Source organism: Scatophagus argus, chromosome 23 (assembly GCF_020382885.2).
Source record: "Scatophagus argus isolate fScaArg1 chromosome 23, fScaArg1.pri, whole genome shotgun sequence".
Lineage (NCBI taxonomy): Eukaryota > Metazoa > Chordata > Actinopteri > Scatophagidae > Scatophagus > Scatophagus argus.
In genome coordinates this window covers 1,599,721-1,618,305 of record NC_058515.1, presented here as the reverse complement: position 1 = coordinate 1,618,305, position 18,585 = coordinate 1,599,721, and the positions used below count along the sequence as shown (strand labels likewise).

Sequence of the window (18,585 nt, the reverse complement as noted above, 5' to 3'; positions counted from 1 at the left end):
TTTTACAAAGTGAGAGTGTTAGCCAGTACAGTCAGTCACTGGCTAATGCAGTCATTACACAAGTACTGTTTAGATGTTGCAACAGCACTGCAATTAAGAAAATGAAAAGCACTGTTCTTGAGCTGTATAATGGATAGAAATGACCGTATCAACAAGATGGTTAAATTTGACAATTCATTTTTGATATTCTGTAAAGTCTTTCATCCAGGAGCACTCCAAATTGTACCAAAAAAACTTGTAATTAAGCATTAGGCCTGTCACTTTTTCAAAACTTAAACAGTTTCAAACAAAGGTAACAATTCAAACAGATTTTTTTTTTGTTATCCACTCACATGCAGCCCAAGTAAAGAAGCTGTGTTGATTCACGGTTTCTCTGCTGCCCCTCTGAGTGACAGATTACTGTAAGCATTTTCCCATCTTTTCCATGCTAAATTCTGAATACATCCAGCCATGTCCGTTGAGCTTGGCTTGCCAGTTTTCTCCATTCACTTTAGCCTGGTTTAGTGATGGAAACATGCAGTGAGACAACGCATAAGAAAAAAACATGCTTCAGTCTCACTGTTAAAAATGTTGTTTTACAAGCAGCAAAATAGCGATACGTTGTCACTCTACTCCACCAATTTATTACACCATAAAGTCGTGAGGCTTGCCAGAGATACATTAAAGATGTCCAAAAATCAAAGCAGCAGAGGCGGAGATGTGACTCAATAATGTTGATATGTAAAATCAGTGGTGTGCGCTATATGACTTTGAAGGACAAGAGTTGGTTTTGTAGAAACACACATTGAATCCATGTAAGCCAGGCTGACTTAATGTTAAGCATGGGTTATACTGTGAGCTGGCTTTGTAAAGCATCTCCAAAGTTTTTATGGTATCTGCATTGTGTGCATGGATGCAGTTACATGACACTGACCTCTCCACGCTTTCTGCCACTCTGACTGCCCTCTCCCTGGACTACACTCTAGTGCCTGATGTCAATGTGTCATGCAAAGCCAGCCATCCTGCAACCTCACTTTTTTTTTTGGTGAAAACACAAGAGTCATGTATTCTTCGCTTTTTGAGAAGCAGATGGGAGCCCAGCAAAGCTATCAATGATTTGATATTGAGAGCTGGTTTTGCAAGGCTATCTGTCACGTACAACACATATACACCAATCCAGTAAACTGTTTTCATACCTATACACACTTTGATGCATGCTTTTCTCTGCATACTCTATACACATTTACTTGTAGCTTACGAGTGTTGAACTTTGTGTCTTTTTGACAACTGAATGTTGGATCTTCATTTCTTGAGGTGTAATAGTGAACTCTTCTTTCTCTCTTATTCCACTATGATAACTCTCTGGCAATATATTACAGGTACTTGTTACTAATATGAACCAATAAATGAAACCATTTTAAAAGACAAAAAAAAAAAAAGTTTGGAATTCTTTCTTTTTTACTTTTGAAATGGAAGTGATAATGGATTGTTAGGAGGTGTGAGGTTTTTCACATAATTAGACAGACACATCACTTGTATATAGACAAGATTTACAAGAAAGAATGCCACAGGTAGAGTGTGATTTACATGGTGCATAAAACTAAAGGGATACCAAGCCATCAAACTTTAAAAGTGTCCTCTCTCTCTCCACTGTCATTCAGCTGTCTGTTCAGCCCTGTTAATATTTGCATCCCATCTGAACCCCTTCACCACCGCTGCTGTGATGTCTGGCCATCTTCAATCAATCCTCCATTTTCAAGTTACCCTTCTACACAGTCAGCATCACTCCTCATTACCACCACCTGTATATCTACTCATAGATGAGAAGCTGGCCAACTAAGCTAACTAACATTACAGCGCGGCCGAAAAAGACACCACCATACTGTCGCAAGCACATGAGGCATACTGTTTGGGGCCAATCAGAATAAACACTACAGCAATTATATTGGTCTACATCTATCACCACAGCATTCTTCTGTTGTTTCACGACCACTACAATGTCAAACTCGTTCGCCGTCACCGGATCTTAGATTGGTCATTCTCAACCACCCTGGGAGTGTGTTCTCCATTCTGACCATGGGACTTCCAGCCCATATTCAGTGCAGATGTTCCTGTATACTATGCCAGCCACTTGGTTATAACGTTCCATGTATGTTGTTCACGCCTGCACCTTACACCCTGCTGTTTTGTGCTAAATTATCTCAGGGGTATCTTTGCACAGCCTGCATCTGGAGTCCTGACTGGTGTGATAGACCTCAGCCTCTACTGATCTTGTGCTAAGTGCCTGTTGTTGTCCTAACATGATTAACACTTCCATGCTGTCCTTCAGTCCAGCCTTGTTCAACCATTGACAGGATTTCTTGATATCAGCCACTTCTTCGATCTGTTGTGGTACGAGGGCTTGTCCCTCCATGATGGTTTGTCTTCCTCCTCATCATCAACACTGCCAGGTTTCTGCTGCCGGAGGTTTTCGCTCGACAGTTCATCTGAGGGCCACCTTCCTGTTGTTTTCTTGGATCTTTGTTGTTTCATCTTGGACAGTGGTTCTGACACTCACTAGTCCTCAACCTCCTTCCACTTAATGTACAGTCATGGGAAACCCTAAGTGCATCATGAAGAGCTTGCTTGTCTTGATGTCCTCTTTCTCCTCCTTTGGCCAACTCATTGTACCGGCGGGGTATGTGATGACTGGCAGGATGTATGTGTTGATTGGCCAAGACCCTTTTCTTCCCATTCAGCTGACTTCTAAGGACCTGCCTCACTTTGTGTAGGTATTTGATTGTGGATGACTTCCTTGCAGCCTCCTCGTGGTTTCCATTTGCCTGTGGGATCCCAAGGTACTTGCAGCTTTCCTGAATATCTGTAATGTTGGGTTCTGGTGGTTCAGTCCTTCTGTTCTGATCATCTTCCGTCTCTTCGTTACCATCCAACCACACTTATCATTGCTGTTGATTGTCATTGAATATTAGTTGGAGGGGATTGCGCCGTTTTGAGGATCCTTCGTGATCAGTACTGTCTTTACTTGGGTTAGCCACTCTGGATGAGTCCCATCTTTTTAATATGACCTTCATTTGTTTCGCTCACTCAATGAATTAACAGTCAGACACTAATTACTTAGATACAGTTTAGGACCAGTGCTACATACACAAACCTTTAGCTCATTTGTGAGAAACACTGACAAGAAATTCAAGTAATTTTACTACAGTATAATAAAAGAACAGAAAATCAGGAAATAATGTGAGGTGGTGACCAGGGAAAAAGCAGTTGTCCACTGATCACTGACAAAGAAAGAGAAAGTGTGAGATATCATGCAGTGGTTTTAATATATCATATAACACGACTGGTAACTGCAGTGATTTGTAACATCACTGGCAGTCTTCTGCAGTTAGGTGAATAACACAGCCCTGAGACAAAGAGTAACAATTCTTTTTACAACAATAAAACACTGTACATAAAACCGGTGGCAACTTTATGGAACTGCGAATCAAGTCGAGTGCGGTCGTGGCTGACTTGAAAGGATCACACACTTCAGGGTGAGTTGGTCTGCCTTACTGTTTGAATAATACAAATAATAATAAGAGTTTCATTAAATCTCTGACAGTTGTTAAAGGCTAGTTGTAATACTTCCTTGAAATACTTCTTTTTAACATCGCAAAAAAATTATTTAGGAATGTTAATATAAAATTATATTATTATATTGTGAAGCCTCCCTCACATTGTAAACAAGTGTTAGCCTCAGTATTTGCGGTAATTAGGCTAAAACATGCATCCAACATGCGTGTCTGTGTGCGTTTGTCAGACAGCAGTGTGCAGTGGAGTTCCTGTGGTGTGTGTGGGGGAGGGGGAGTGTTCAGAGGAAGATGACAGGGAGTGGGAGGAGGCCTCTCTCTGCAGCTCCTCCACTCTCTTCTGCAGCTCTGCTCTGAGGATCAGCAGATCCTTCAGAGTCTGGTGCACTGGCACCTGAAACACACATCACGCAATCACAGCATCAGGTGACAGTTCCGTCCTCTTGGGGGGGAAGAATTAAGTACTGACAGAGCAACATCCAGGTTTCAACTGGCCCTACATCTCAATCACTCATGGGCTGTTTTAACAGTGAAACTATGTGTGAATTGTTCTGAGATTTAGGAATAGTGTAATATTTTTGGAAGAAAAAAAACAACCTGCAATGTGTTGAAAATAGAACTGTAATTCAAGAAATGTTTGTTGTGGCTAAACCTGCAATCATACTTCAGAAAGCATGATATCATCAGTATTAAGTTAAGAACTTAATTTAGCAATTAAATGAATGAAAGAATATTAATTGGTAACTATTTTAAAAGTCTTTACAGTATAAATGTATTTTCCTTTAAAATCAAAAAGACTTAAAAAATATATAAATATATACAACTAAGTATCTATGGCTTTTAGAACTGGGAAAGACCTTCATCAACTTCGAAATTTTTACTATTTTGTGACATTTTATGAAGCAAACGATTAAATGATTGATCACAAACGTAACTGTCAGATTAATCAGTACTTCAAATAACTGCTCATCCAGTAACCAGTGTGGGGTCGCAGCCAACTGTATTTACAGTCTATGGATAAAATGAAGAAATGGGTATGTTATTATGCATTAAATTCATTTTTTTTTTAGGCATTAAGTCACAGTTTTACAAGAATCAGAATCAGAATACTTTACTGATTCCTGGGTAATGGTCAGTTTCACAAAATTAAAGTTTTAATTCTCTATGATACCAAAACACTGTTTTACAAGAAGACTGGGCCCTAATGTTTGTAGCTAATACTGGTCGCTGGTCTAACAGTTCTGAAATTGATGATGAAATGTCAGTGAAGCTGACTTTTACATTTCATTTCCTATTTCTCTTTCTTTGGTTGTTGACTTGATTGTTTTACAGAATGAACTTCCTTCCATCCATCCATTTTCTATACCGCTTATCCATCAGGGTCGCGGGGGGGCTGGAGCCTATCCCAGCTGACTACGGACGAAAGGCGGGGTACACCCTGGACTGGTCGCCAGCCAATCACAGGGAGAATGAACTTCCTGTTTTAAATATTTGGTGCCATCACACAGCCTGAGTACCTGTGGTCTCATGCGAGGGTTCCAGCGGGCATAGTAGCTGCTCCACAGCTCCAGATGTCTGGAGGAAACCAGCGGGTACAGAACATGGTGCTCATAGTCCACATAGAAGGGGTTGGTGAAGTCCTCAGGTTGGCTGTCAGGGGACACCATGGAAGTGTTAGAGAATCGCTATAGTCATTCAGTCCATTACTCATATGCATGTGGGAAATATGATACCTGTTAATGTAGGACCACAGGGACACCGTATTTGTCTGCACCTCCTACACAGGACAGGAAGAAGACTTAAATCTGACGTGGCTCTTACAGACCCATAACCTTTATTAACAGAGGAGTGGTACAAACCTTGGCTGCTCTCTCCTGTTCACTGTTATAGAGGAATGTACCAAACAGACAGCTGTAGAGGTGGTCCAAGACTGTGATGAGGAACAACTCATTGAACTCAAAGGCAGCTGGGAACTGCAGCCAGGCAAAAAGAAGTGATAATGAGTGGGGAAATGCCAACAACTGAGCCCAAGCACACATTCATTGGCTCATCCTGACTGGCTGCATAATATTTGCACACTTCTTCCTCAAAATTAGTAATCACACCTGTACTTTGTACCGGTTATGGCATGTGTTTGGTTAGTAGTTCTTCAGGTTTTGAAGCTGAGGTTTAATCAAAAAGTTTAATCAAAAGCGAGAACGCAGGCTGACCTGTCGAGTCATCTGCCAAACACAGTCGATGAACTGGACGAAGAGAGGCGAGCGTTCCGAGTTAGCATGGTTCTCGTCACCGTGGCCCACACGCTACAACACAGAAAACAATGCTTTCAGCAGACATGCAGAAAACTATCCACATCCGAGTTTCTGTACGCGTGTAATAATTATTCAGCGAAATAGAATGGAATATTTCATACATACATGTGTGCAATGTGTTTTGAGCACTGAGTAAGTAAATAACTTTGGAATGTCTTTATGCTGGACTGTCAATTTGTTGCACATGATTTAAAAATCATTAAAAAACATTAACAGCTGCATCACATTTATTCTTGTAAGTGGTTTTCATTGGCTTTAATAGTAAATGAAAAACATTTCATACAATGGTTCTGCTCACTGCTCTGGTTCTCGGATGTGTATTAGCTGTCACCAAAGGGATATGATTGATAAACAGGAGGCCACAAAGTTGACTAGATCTACTTCAGTCTGTAATCTTGCAGCTCTCACTGTTTTTCAAAATTTAAAAAAAGACCCTAGGTTTTCCTTATATGCTTGACGTCCAGGGAACTGCATCACGCTGTGAGCTTCTTGATAAGCTCCTCCTAATTGTTCATGTCCATTATACGCCACTGGATCAATGATGCTCTGTTATCCGTCTTTTTTTTTTTTTTTTTTAACTGATTCAGTGTTGTATTCGTAACTTTTTATTTATATTTGTGTTGTTCTTGTTATACCGTGCACTGTGATTCTTATCTTGTGCTGACTGCCTGTGTGGGTGCGGACCATTTGTGAATGTGGTTATTTAATGTATAATTTTTTGTTTAAAATCAATAAAGTTTGCCATAAAAAAAAATAAAAAATAAAAAAATCAGGCTTTGGAATGGTACTGTTAAAGTTCATTAGTAGCAAGAGTATCATCAGAATAAAATTCTCTATTCCTTACAGCAGCAAATTTATGTCCAAAACTAATCCACTCCTTCTCCACCAGAACCTGCAAACAAAACACACACAGCTAATTATTATGAGGTACAGATGAAGATTATAATGTATAGCTGATAGTGGGATGTTGTGTGACCTGGAATCCTCTGAGGGTGCGGTAGTGACTGTCCAGCATCAGCATGGCCAGAGAGGTGAGCTGAGAGGTTCTGTCCCAGCCGTCACTGCAATGGACCACCACTGATGTCTTCCCAGACTCCAGCTTATCAGCTATCTTTGCCGCTCCTGCTAGTAACAGCTACACACAGCACACACACACACAACACACATGTTGATGATACACCTTCTGCTGACCTTTAAACCATTAAAGGTCTTATATATCCATCTATAAATTTTCTGAAAACAAGGATGGGAGTATGGTGGTAAAGACAAAAGTTTTACTTTATTGTGTGTTACTTGTCTGTGTGATTTACCCGTATGTACTCCAGCCAGTGTGTCTGGTCAATAGCCGAGTGCCAGTGAGCTTCATCTATGGTGGGATAAACCACATCCTTCATCTTCCTCAGAGACTCCCTCATTACATGGATGTTGGGGATTTCCAGAAAGTTCAGCTCTACGTTTGCGTAGAAACTCTCACTTTCATAGCCTCCATCCTTTGCCTGCAAGTGTAGGGGACATCGGAGGTAGAGAAGGAGAGAGTAGAGGAATTGAAAAGGGAACAATATCAGTCAAAGGTGAGGAGAGAGGGAGAGAAAACAAGAAAAACAGGTATATTTTTCTGTTTAAGCATGGCCGTGTTGTACCTTGTTGGTTACTGCTACACTACTCTGTCGAGCATCAAAGATGGTGAGCTTGTGGGACTGGGCGTTGGCATCCATGATGATTTGCAGGAAGCGCTCGTCCTCTTTACAGCGACGGTCCGAAGGTCCGACTAACGGCTGGCTGCAGCGTACGATGGTGGCCTGAGACTCCGGATGAATCCAGGACAAGACCTGCAGGGAGAGTATGACCAGTTCAGGTCCAGGAGGACACTCAATCCTTTGTTTCCATGAACTTGTACTGTAACTGTGAGGTGTTTTATGTCTTCAAAGAAACCAATGGGCTTGGAACTGAGAGCTACAGAAAGTCAATTACATCTTCCTGGTACTTATAATATTAAGTACCAAGAAGTATTGAGAGACGCTAAGTGTTTTGGTGGAAAACCGTAACGTAATGTAAACAAAACTAGCTTCCATTTTAAAATAAGTTTAGTTTATAATAAGAGCTTCTTTTATGTGACAGTATTGTAGCAGGTACATCATATGTCATGTCCAACATAAGATCATCTGTGGACATGGGATCCCAATGTATCACCTATGTAAGATTTGAAGCTACAGTTAAGAACTACTGTAAAGCTACTCATACATTATAATGTTTAGACCCAACATGTGACATTGTTTTCATAATCTGCTATGAAATTTGTTTTCAGCAAAACAGATTGGCTGCTTCTAAACTGCTTTCCAGTGTGTTGTGCCCAGCAGTGACTTTTCACTGCTTAGTCGCTGTGCTGAGCTAACGCTAATGCTAACGCTAATGCTAACGCTAGCTAATGTCAGATATTACTGTCAATGATCATTTCTTGCACAGTCAAAATAAGTCATGATGTCTCATAATGTTCAGTTTTATTCATACAACATGAACAAAAGTGATATGACTTCCATGGGCTGTGACTTCTTCTTAAAAACACCTGGAAACATGCATTTGATAATAATAATAATCACCATCATTATAATAATAATAATGATGTAAAGGTTTAATAATTGGATTGAATAATTACCTAATGTTCATGAATGTTGAAACAGACAGGCAGTAGTTTGTCTTGCATACAAATGCCATTATGTCTTCTTTCTAATTCTTCTATCTATGTTGACTGAAATGTAACAATAACTTATTGAATTATGGCGGACAAAGAAAAAAAAGAAAGAATTTTTTTTTGGCCAGTAAAAAATATGCAAGGGGCCAGGAAAACTCTGATCTACTGGCCAAGAGAGCATCAAACTATAAGTTGGTTGGCAATGTGTCTCTTGTCAGTATGGATTGCTCAGACTGACCGGTATGCGGTGCTTGGCTCTGAACACAGCCACTCGTTTTATGTCTTCATCTGTGATGTTGGTGGGGATGACCAGGATGGAGGGATAGGTGTCACACAGCTCATAGGTGCTGTTTATCTTGCTGATGGTCCAGCTCTCATTGGGTAGCCCCTGAGAAAACACAAGCCAAGAAGATTTTCTACAGAAGATTTCCTACAGATACAGTATTGTTATTTCTTTAATGTTTTTCAGACACTCTGAACACTTCCTGCACAAACAGTTCACATTAAAAGCCTTCCAGCTACTTTCACGAGACTTGTGAAAAAATTATAGGAAGTGTTGAGTCTCACTGATGGTAGCTTAACAACAAAAGTGAAATAAGAAATGAATAAAAACAGCATTTGTTTTGAAAACAAAAAGTGAGAGTGAGTTTAACATAACTGTTAGTTTACTGATAAGCTATACAATAAAAATCTGTAATACACTCTCTTGTACTCATAGAAACATGATCACTGCAAAATGCCATCATGTTTAAACTAACAGCATGTGAAATTAGTTAATTGTTAGAAAGACAGGAGCAGATGCAGTGTTACAGTTGATGTGTAATTACCTGACGCCTGTACTCCGCTGTGGGGTCGTATACTTTCCAGCCATCTACAGGAAACTGATCGTTGTACAGGAAGGCAAACAGTGGCTGCCAGAGGATGTCGCAGGACAAACAGTTAGCGTTCAGTCACAATCAAACTATGGAAATGCTGATACTGTACTTTCAAAAAAATAAAGATAAAATGTCCTGGAGCGTAGCATATTTTTATGTGATGATCTGTTTCATTATTGAGTTATTAATTGATTATTTATCTCAAATAACTGATCAATTGTTTGCTATGTAATCCTGTCAAAACTGCCAACCCAAACTTATATCTTTAAACTGTTAATTTTTTATGACCAAACACAACTCTATACACTGAGTCATTTGGGGGGCTTTTATTTTCAATTGTGCAAGTATACATTGTGAAATTTCAATTGCAAAAAAAATAAAAAAACAATAACATTTGAATGAGACTGACCAGGTCGTGAGAGAGGGGGAAGGCATGTTTGCTCAGCACCTCCACCACATCTGGGTTCCCTTCCTCTGTCTTATAAGCAAACCTGGGACTCCTCATATCCTGATGCAGGGGAAACATTAGAGGAAAGCAGTTAGCAGCCAGCGTTTTCTGATTCCACCAGTTCTCTAATGGAATTTGTGGCTGTTATGACTTTGTTGGTGGAACATGTATCTGTTATTATGAAGTAAAACGGTAAATTGTCTGTTTGGATGCACAGTATCCATCAGGACATCTCATATGTGGAGTGTGTGTGTGTGAGTGTGAGAGAGAACGGTACCTTGCAGACCAGCTCCAGTCCTTTGGTGTTTTCTCCCTGGTTGGGAACGCTGATGGTCTCCAGTCTGCTTATGACCGCCAAGTTCACATCAAGAATGAAAGGAGACTCCTGTATGTATGCAGACTAACATTAACATACAGCGGCAAAGACACAACAGTGCTGTGATTGCAAATTAAAGGTATTAAAGCAATGCTGAGCGATCAGTAGACGAGGTGTGCGGTACCCTTTCCACGCTGGCGAAATAGAGCTTGTAGTCTGAGACGGTCAGGGTTCCATTAACCAGGCCGCTGAACGGACAAATATACATCACGTCCTTGACTGCACACACACACACACGCACAAAAAGATAATGTACTGTTTAATAGGTGATGAGCATAGCGCATAGAGCATGTGATGTTTTATATATTAATTCAGGTTTAAGAAATGACTGTACACATGATGACATGAGCCTGTTTTACATCTGGTATTGCCATTCATTTTATTTTGAACATCCATCCCGTGTGACCTGATCAGGAAGTTGACAGCTCTAAGTACAGACGTGGACGCGCGGAAGACGCCTCGAGTTCCAGTTGTGAAAGTCAGTTAAGATGCTGTCTCAAATCTTTGGGTCGGGAGAAACGTAATAAACATCGCAAGATGGCGAATTCATAGCATTATTGTAAGTTCTGCATTAAATGTAACACAGTGAGTTTCTTTACTCGTAAAACGCAGTGTCAATTTGTTGAAGCGTCAAATCAAAACCAGGAACTGACTTGTGATCATACCACCCATGACGCGCGTTAACACCAAGTGTGAACAGGCTCAATATGGAAAGAGAGGTGACAAACAGTGTAGGTGGACTCACCTGTCATTTGGACAGTTTCTCCTGGTAGCAGAGGAACCTGGTTCTGGAACATTCTGACCTGAACCCCGTATCTCAGAGCTGGAAGGTTCTGTACAAGACACAGACTAGTTAGTCGGACCACAAGACCCAGCTTAAATAAGTCTAATTGAAGATTTTTTTTTTGTATCTGCAATAGTATTTAGATGACACCTTCTACAAAGTAACTGAACAAACAAAGGTAATGCTAGAGAGTAGCATGCTTGAGTTAAAAAAAATAAAATAAATAACCACGTCCTTTCATTTCTGATGAGACAATAAATTGCGCATCACACATACAAACTCAAACACCGCAGATGTAACCAAACGCCATTCATTGTGAATTATCACCATTAATCAAGACTCAAAATTTAATGGATGTGTGTGTTTTCCATGGCATCGCACTGGACTCTGCCTCTCACTCATTTCCATCAGAAACCACATGAGACACACTCATCTCCATTCACAAACTGAACTTGCCTGACAATGGTAAACAATCATTGATAACGTGATAAATGCTGTTTCTTGACCTTTGTCTATACTATATCTAAACTAAAATTTCAACAAAGTTGGGACTCTGTGTAAAACATAAATGAAACAGAATGTGATGACTTCATTTCTCACTTAGATTTGTATTTGTTTTACCTCCTCGATTTGACTGATTTTTTGTAAATATATGCTCATTGTGAATTTGATACCAGCAACACATTTCAGTATATTTTAAAATATTACAGTGAATACAATGGGTTAGAAATTTGGCTACATGAAATAATCTTAAGTATATTCAGCTCTCTGTAAGGTCACTAAATAAATGAATATGCTTTACAGGATGAAATTAACAGAACAGTAACAGCAGTAACAAGAGCAAAGTAAGTAAATACAAAAATACATGAGGGATCATGCATAGAATTTATACCAGCACTTCCATCCAGCCATCCATTTTCTATACCGCTTATCCGTCAGGGTCGCGGGGGAGGTGGAGCCTATTCCAGCTGACTACGGGCAAGAGGCGGGGTACACCCTGGCCCTGCGGTCGCCAGTCAGCCGCCAGTTAACCTAATGTGCATGTTTGTGGGATTGTGGGAGGAAGCCGGAGTACCCGGAGAAAACCCACACAGGTACAGGAAGAACATGCAAACTCCACATAGAAGGGCCCAGACTGGGATTCGAACCTGGAACCCTCTTGCTACAGTGCTACAGTGCTCTTGCGACATTGCTAACCACTGCACCACCGTGCGGCCCTATACCAGCACTTGAGTAATTTAATAATTCACTTCCATTACGTTTAGGAACTTTTAGTACCTTTTAGTGTCAAACGTGTTATGAGCTGCAATTTCCTGTGACAAAAGCACTGAAGGAAGTTGAAATAAGGAGAAGGGGAGGAGAAGCAGAATGAGACAGGTTGACAAGGCAGTAAACAGGACAAAGGACAGGCAGAGACTTGCCAAAGCATTGGAAGGATGCTCAGAATCACGTTCTCCATGGTAACAAAGCCCTTCATCTTGTGAATCTTGCTGTATGGGAGAGTGAGCATGGAGGAAGTGAGGAAAAAGAGAAAGAGAAAAAAGAGAAATAATGCAGTAAATACAAATCACCCCATGAGTACGACACCATCACTCACCACTCTCTGCTGTGCTAAGCCTGGTGTGTCGTTGCAGGGAGGTGACAAGGTGCCTGCACGCCAAATATGTCAACGCGTACACAGTCTGCATTCACATAATAATACGTTTTACCTGAGCTGGTTGGCTGAGGTCCAGAAGAGTGTAACCAGTTTTATCATACGATGTCCTGAGTTTAAAATGACCGTGTCAAGGACGGATTTCCAAGTGCTCCCATTCAACGCCAGTCACTCCAGCTACCTCAGCGACTGCCGACATTTTGAACTCTGTTTACAGGCACAGCCCATCCCATTGTTTGTGCTGACGGTGCTCCACGCTCCCAAGTCATCAGAAATAAGTCCTACACATTATAAATCAGTGATTTAGGATGGCATTGGACTGGAATTGAGCAAAACGTGACAACCTTGTTTCTCTAATATCTCTTCAACTGATTAATACGTCCACCGTGTTGGTAAATGAATTAATTAAATCCACACAATGTAATTTCTGTTGCGGAAAAGCAATCAAGGCAGTCGTTGATTATTAAACATCCGCCGCTGCTGATAAAAGTCCATCTGACGTGACTCAAGCGGAACTATTCACAGACGAGGAAAAGCTTTAATGCTTTTCGTCATGTTACGTTTAGTCAAGTTTGCCAGGTTCATTTATGACCGTCTCCGAAAAGTTATGGTGACAGCGGCCAAAAGAAAATGTTTCATTACCTTGAATAAAATGATGGATTTTTGTGAACATTGTTGAAAACATTTAATGTGTGTTGCACAACTTAACTAGTCATTTTTGGACATTTTATTGCAGAAAGCAACGCAAAGATGAATGACCGTGTTTTCTTTTGTCGCAAGAGTTTTACTTCCTTCCACTGTAATTTCAGATTTACATGGAACTTGTGAGCTTTTGGCATTGTAGCGTGGTTATTTTTACGTTAACTCATACTCATACACAGGTGACAGGTGTTTCGGTAATAAGGCCACTGCATCTGCATGCACCACTGTGGCTGTGCTGCAGTCAGCCACCAGGGGGCTCCAAATGTTTTGCCTTCACTTTTGGGGATGTCGTACACCTTTAAATACAGTCACTGATTTGAAAATATTAAGCTTTAATATTAAGCTAAAAATACATACATTTATTTGATGAGTCCTCTTTAATAAAAAAAAAACGCTCATCATTTAGTTAAACCTAAATCTCTTTATCCTTGCATGCAACTGCAATTTCTGTTAAATCAATTTCTTCGCTGTTATCTAATCAGTGAATAAAGTGGAAAGGGGAACTGTGGTCAAAGTGCTCATTTGCATACTCAAATAAATTACATTCATCTTCCAATCGTTCACAGGAATAGGATGGACAAACGGACAGGCAAACGTACAGACATACATAGAAAATAAAATAGTTCCAGCCAAGGCTGTTGCCAGGGCAGAGGTATCAAAAGCCCGAAAAAGAAAGGTACAGGGAAAGGAAAACTAAGAGGGAAGCGCACTGAGCTGGAAAAGGCAGAGATGAAGATTGAAGGCCTCCGGTGGGTCTGATGGGCTGATGGTGACGAATCTAATATATCTATAGTCACTTTGATATGCCTCAACCACACGTATTCATATCCTGTTTACATGAAAAACAGGGTACGCACACTTAACAGTCAAAGTCAGTAACCAACAAACTGTTGCGTTAATATTCACTTTGATGCGTATCTTTATATCAGTGCAGTGAAGCACGAATTGTCAGGCAGTATTTAATTTGCCATAAAACTGACATTCCATTCCTGTTAACAGTTAGAAGACTCACACGCACTTGAATGTGTCTCAAATGTATAAATAATATTCATCAGAAAACAAGCTGATACGACCACATCTCTTACCCTGGGATTCAGTCTCTTGGACATCTGGAGGTTAACCAACACAAGTACACACACAAACAAACAAACAAACAAAACAACAAATTCACATGAAATGGAAACAACTAATTTAGTTATATAATAATTCACATCTTTCTGCGGAAAATCGATCATTCACATTCTGAATTTCGCGAGGGACGGATGCACACAGATAAGCAATAAGAAAAATGCACTGCAACTTCAGAAACAAATCAATATAAATATTTAAGCGAACACAGCGACTGAAACCTGTTACGGTGTAAGAAGAGAGCTGCAGAACAGCAAAGCAAATACCGTATGTTATGTGTGTGGGTATAACACAGACGACGGAAAAGCTTGTGTTTCATTAACAATGCGACTCATGTCATATCTGAATTCTGCTCTAAAACAATGAAGGTAAATGAAATTTATCATTTGTGCAAATAACATTCATTAAAATTCAACAGCTGTACGTCACTCAGATGATGTTAGTCAAAAGATTTTGTGGTAACTACTTCTTACCACAGAAATAATCTGAGAGAAAACCGTGTTGTTGCTGTAAAGAGACGATTCTGAGCTGTTTCAAAGGCCGTTTTCAACAGTGTGTACACCATAGATTGTATTCCATTCATCTCCATGTATTGGGTGGAGGCAGAAATCTCAGATCTCCAAATATGAACAAAAAAACCCCCACTTCTCACTGAGTGTGCGTCCTTGTGATTGGGTGAACTGACCACTACTGGGATTTCTTAGCCATATGTTAAGATTCATTTAAATTAGTATGTACTGATGTAAACTGTGGTGAAAGTGGTGAAATCACTTTGACAACTGACAAATTATGACAATAACTTTGGCTGCTGTGTATAGATTATTTGTCAACGTCCCAGTCCCCCCCACCTTTGCTCCCTTTGCTCTCATCTAAATCTGTTCCTTAAAATCCACTGTTGCCAAAGGCTTAGTTCAGCTCCTTGCTCTGAGTCCAACGAGACACGACCATATAACATGGTTTCAGGTGAGGTTCAGCTCATTTTGTCGCATACCATGTGAGGGAAGGAAGCAAGTTTCTACTGTTGCAAATATTTTATCAGATGCGATTATTTTGTGTGGCAGAGAGACATAACGACACCCAACTTGCGTTCAGCTGGTTGGTGCAGTTATTGTCCGTAGTAGTACATACGATGTACAGAAAACCTAGACACTTACCATAATTTCCGGACTATAAGCCGCTACTTTTTTCACACGCTTCGAACCCTGCGGCTTAAATAATGATGCGGCTAATTTAATACCTACGGCTTATAGACAATTGTGGCCTATATATGTACAATAAATTTAGTGGGTGCGGCTTATATTCAGGTGCGCTCAATAGTCTGGAAATTACAGTAATTTATTATTTGTATATATGTACTGAGAAATACGTGCACACACACACATTTCCTTTCTCTCAAACCAATAGACAGTTGGGAGAACACTGCTCAGTTTTCAATTAACCAATCACGTGCTTTAGTTGAGGACAGCTGCGGCTGTGGAAAGCAGGCTGCAGTGCTGACAGACGGAAGCAGAAGAGCGAGGCTACAGCAGCCTAAAGGGACAGCTCACTGCAAAACTTAAAAAAAACCAAAACAGAATCTATTTTTCCCATTACCTGTAATGCTATTTATCATCGCTATTGTTTTGATAGTGAGTTACTAAGTTTTGGAGCTCTTGCCTCTATAGCGGTCTACCTTGTCCCAAGTATTATCCAATCAGAGGGCACTTCATCTAATTGGATGGAAAAAAATAAAATAAAATCTCAACAGCCAATATCTCCAAACTCAGCCCCTCACACAAAAGCAATCCAGATGGATAAATAACACTGTGGACAAGAGGAAAATAAGGAAATATATTTTTCTATGATTTTGGAGTGAACTGTCTCTTTAATAGTAATTTAGCTAAAGCTAAAGTACATTCACATACACCTAACACATAAACCTCTACCTGAAGGGTATTTACAGCACACAAATATGTGCACACATGTCGCCAATCCTGAAAAGCTTACCATTAAATCGGCTCTTCTCCCAGCCTATCAGTTACAAAACACAAAGTGATGAGACATACTGTCAGCATTGTGAGTTTGTATTGGGGTGTGTGTGTGTGTGTGTGTGTGTGTGTGTGTGTCTATTAGCTACCTTGTTGTCCCTGTTCACAATGTCAGGTGGGACTGATCCTGAGATCTGACTGGAGATGGTGGCAGCTATCAGCTGTTTACACCACTCTACATGAGAACCTGTTGGACTGAGCAGAAAGAGACCAGTAAAAAAGCTGATATATAGTCACTAAACAAAGATACTTTTGCCGTTTTTTCATCGCTTTTAATATCAATGAAAATTAATACTTTGTGCATAGATGTCTCATATTAAAGGCTTTCAGCCGTGGCCTAGAGGTTTGAGAAGCTTGTGACTGGAGGGTTGTCGGTTTGATTCCACCCCAGACTGGCAGGAAAAATTTGATTGATTATTTAGGCACATTATGGATTTTTTTCAGCCAATACATAGAACCATTAACTGTCTGCTTTTCATGGCCAATACTGATAAGATAACAGATAATTTCACATTTGAGCATTGCAAAAACAAGTTTATAATCTCAATGTTCACACCAGCAACATGCTAATGCTTGTTACGTCAATGAGAACAGTTTGCCCTCATATTATCAGGCTATAGATATAGATCAATTTCGCTATTATCAGGCCGATAATATATCAGACTTTTAGGAATACATCCGTACAGTTATGCCGCCTTAACGAAAAAGCAATTATGTATACATCGCCGCTGTCCTAAAAAGAGGGCTATTCAGAGTAATGAGTGAACACTTATGTTTGGACGAACTATGGTTATGGAAAATGTTAATATCTCGTATTATGCTTGTCGGGTACATATTCTTAAGCAAAATTGAATTTCATCTCATAAAGAAATTATCGAATTATATCTAGTAGTTGTTGGAGTTTTGGTCTTACTGCACTGTACTCAGCGATACATCAGTACATTACTGTGGTCTAATTGCGCTAGCGGTAGTTACTTTAACGTTTACACTAAGCTAGGCCTATTAATCCGAGTTAACGGTAACTGTCATATTCACGCTATTTGTCTCTTATCCCTATCATGGACCATGTGGATTCATCTCACAAGATGCGCTGTCATGTCCTTGCTCTTATGTCTTAGTATGGCGATTCAGTCAAGCTTGTAGGCTACTCGCTGTTAGCTAGTGTACCGTACGCTCCCTACACACCAGTCAGAAAGAGCAAGACGCTGTAGCCTCTGCTCACTGAAGAATACCCTTTAACCACTTTTGGTTTCTGAATTGTTAGTGAACCAAGCTCTACTTTATGTATCGCATCCACGCCGAAACAAAAATATGATCCTCTCGATTTAAGAAATATTTGTGTAATATTTAATAGGTAATATGTAATTACATATTGTACAGAAGCAAGACAAACGGAAATAGACGTTGCTTCTCGTCGACATTTGACATATTGTAGTAATAAGAAGCCCACTCACCTGTCAAGGGTTTCACTAGCGGTTGGTCCGCAGGTCGGCGAGCCCCAGGGCTTTTTGCTCTGGCCTGCTCCATCCGCACCCCCGGAAGCCCCGGCCTGTTTCTCCATATGCCGGAGATCTGTTTACTTTCTGGGTCACTGTTGGGGGGCGGACGATTTCCTCTAATGTGCGAACGCCAATGAAATTGGCCCTTTGTTCAATTCCAATTTCCGCCCAGGGCGCACACCTATCGACTGTTCTGTTGAGTTCGGGAATGTCAGTAAAATGTATCTTGTAGGTTCTGGTTTCCTGTCATTTGGTTATTTGTGCTTCCTCCTGTTGGTCTTTCACTTGCATCTCTTCCTCGCTCTGTAGCTCCGCCCACAATACGCCAGCGATGCGAGGATGAGAGGAAGGCGCGCACTGTGTCATCGCTGTTACGGCGGTCGTTTTGTTCAGGTTTGTCATGTCTTAATGTGAAATTAAATAGCCTATGTTTTCTTGGGCGTGCATTTTAGTTGCTGGGATCTGTAATTACCACAATGCAATAGCTACCAAACGTGATAAAATATAACACAAAATAAATGTTTGCTCACTAGAAAGAGTTGA

At 40.3% G+C, this 18,585-nt stretch overlaps 1 protein-coding gene across 9 annotated transcripts; it reads right to left on the bottom strand.

The window, feature by feature from the left end:
- Positions 1-3,278: 3,278 nt before the first annotated feature.
- mtmr1a (myotubularin related protein 1a) lies at positions 3,279-18,428 on the bottom strand. 9 transcript variants are annotated; one of them, XM_046381315.1, is made up of 20 exons: positions 17,998-18,428; positions 16,633-16,738; positions 16,503-16,526; positions 14,474-14,497; positions 12,454-12,522; positions 10,994-11,081; positions 10,373-10,467; positions 10,150-10,257; positions 9,834-9,932; positions 9,377-9,460; positions 8,788-8,937; positions 7,501-7,689; positions 7,171-7,356; positions 6,837-6,995; positions 6,705-6,752; positions 5,759-5,851; positions 5,408-5,521; positions 5,282-5,325; positions 5,066-5,198; positions 3,279-3,942 (listed from the first exon to the last, which is right to left on the bottom strand). In XM_046381315.1, the coding sequence occupies exons 1-20, from the start codon at positions 18,102-18,104 to the stop codon at positions 3,775-3,777; spliced, it is 2,088 nt and encodes a 695-aa protein (XP_046237271.1). In that variant the 5' UTR covers positions 18,105-18,428; the 3' UTR covers positions 3,279-3,774. The 9 variants fall into 9 exon arrangements, with proteins under 9 accessions (XP_046237271.1, XP_046237273.1, XP_046237272.1 ...); XM_046381317.1 differs by lacking the exon at positions 16,503-16,526; XM_046381316.1 differs by lacking the exon at positions 14,474-14,497 and having other exon boundaries at positions 17,998-18,427.
- Between the last annotated feature and the right edge of the window lie 157 nt (positions 18,429-18,585).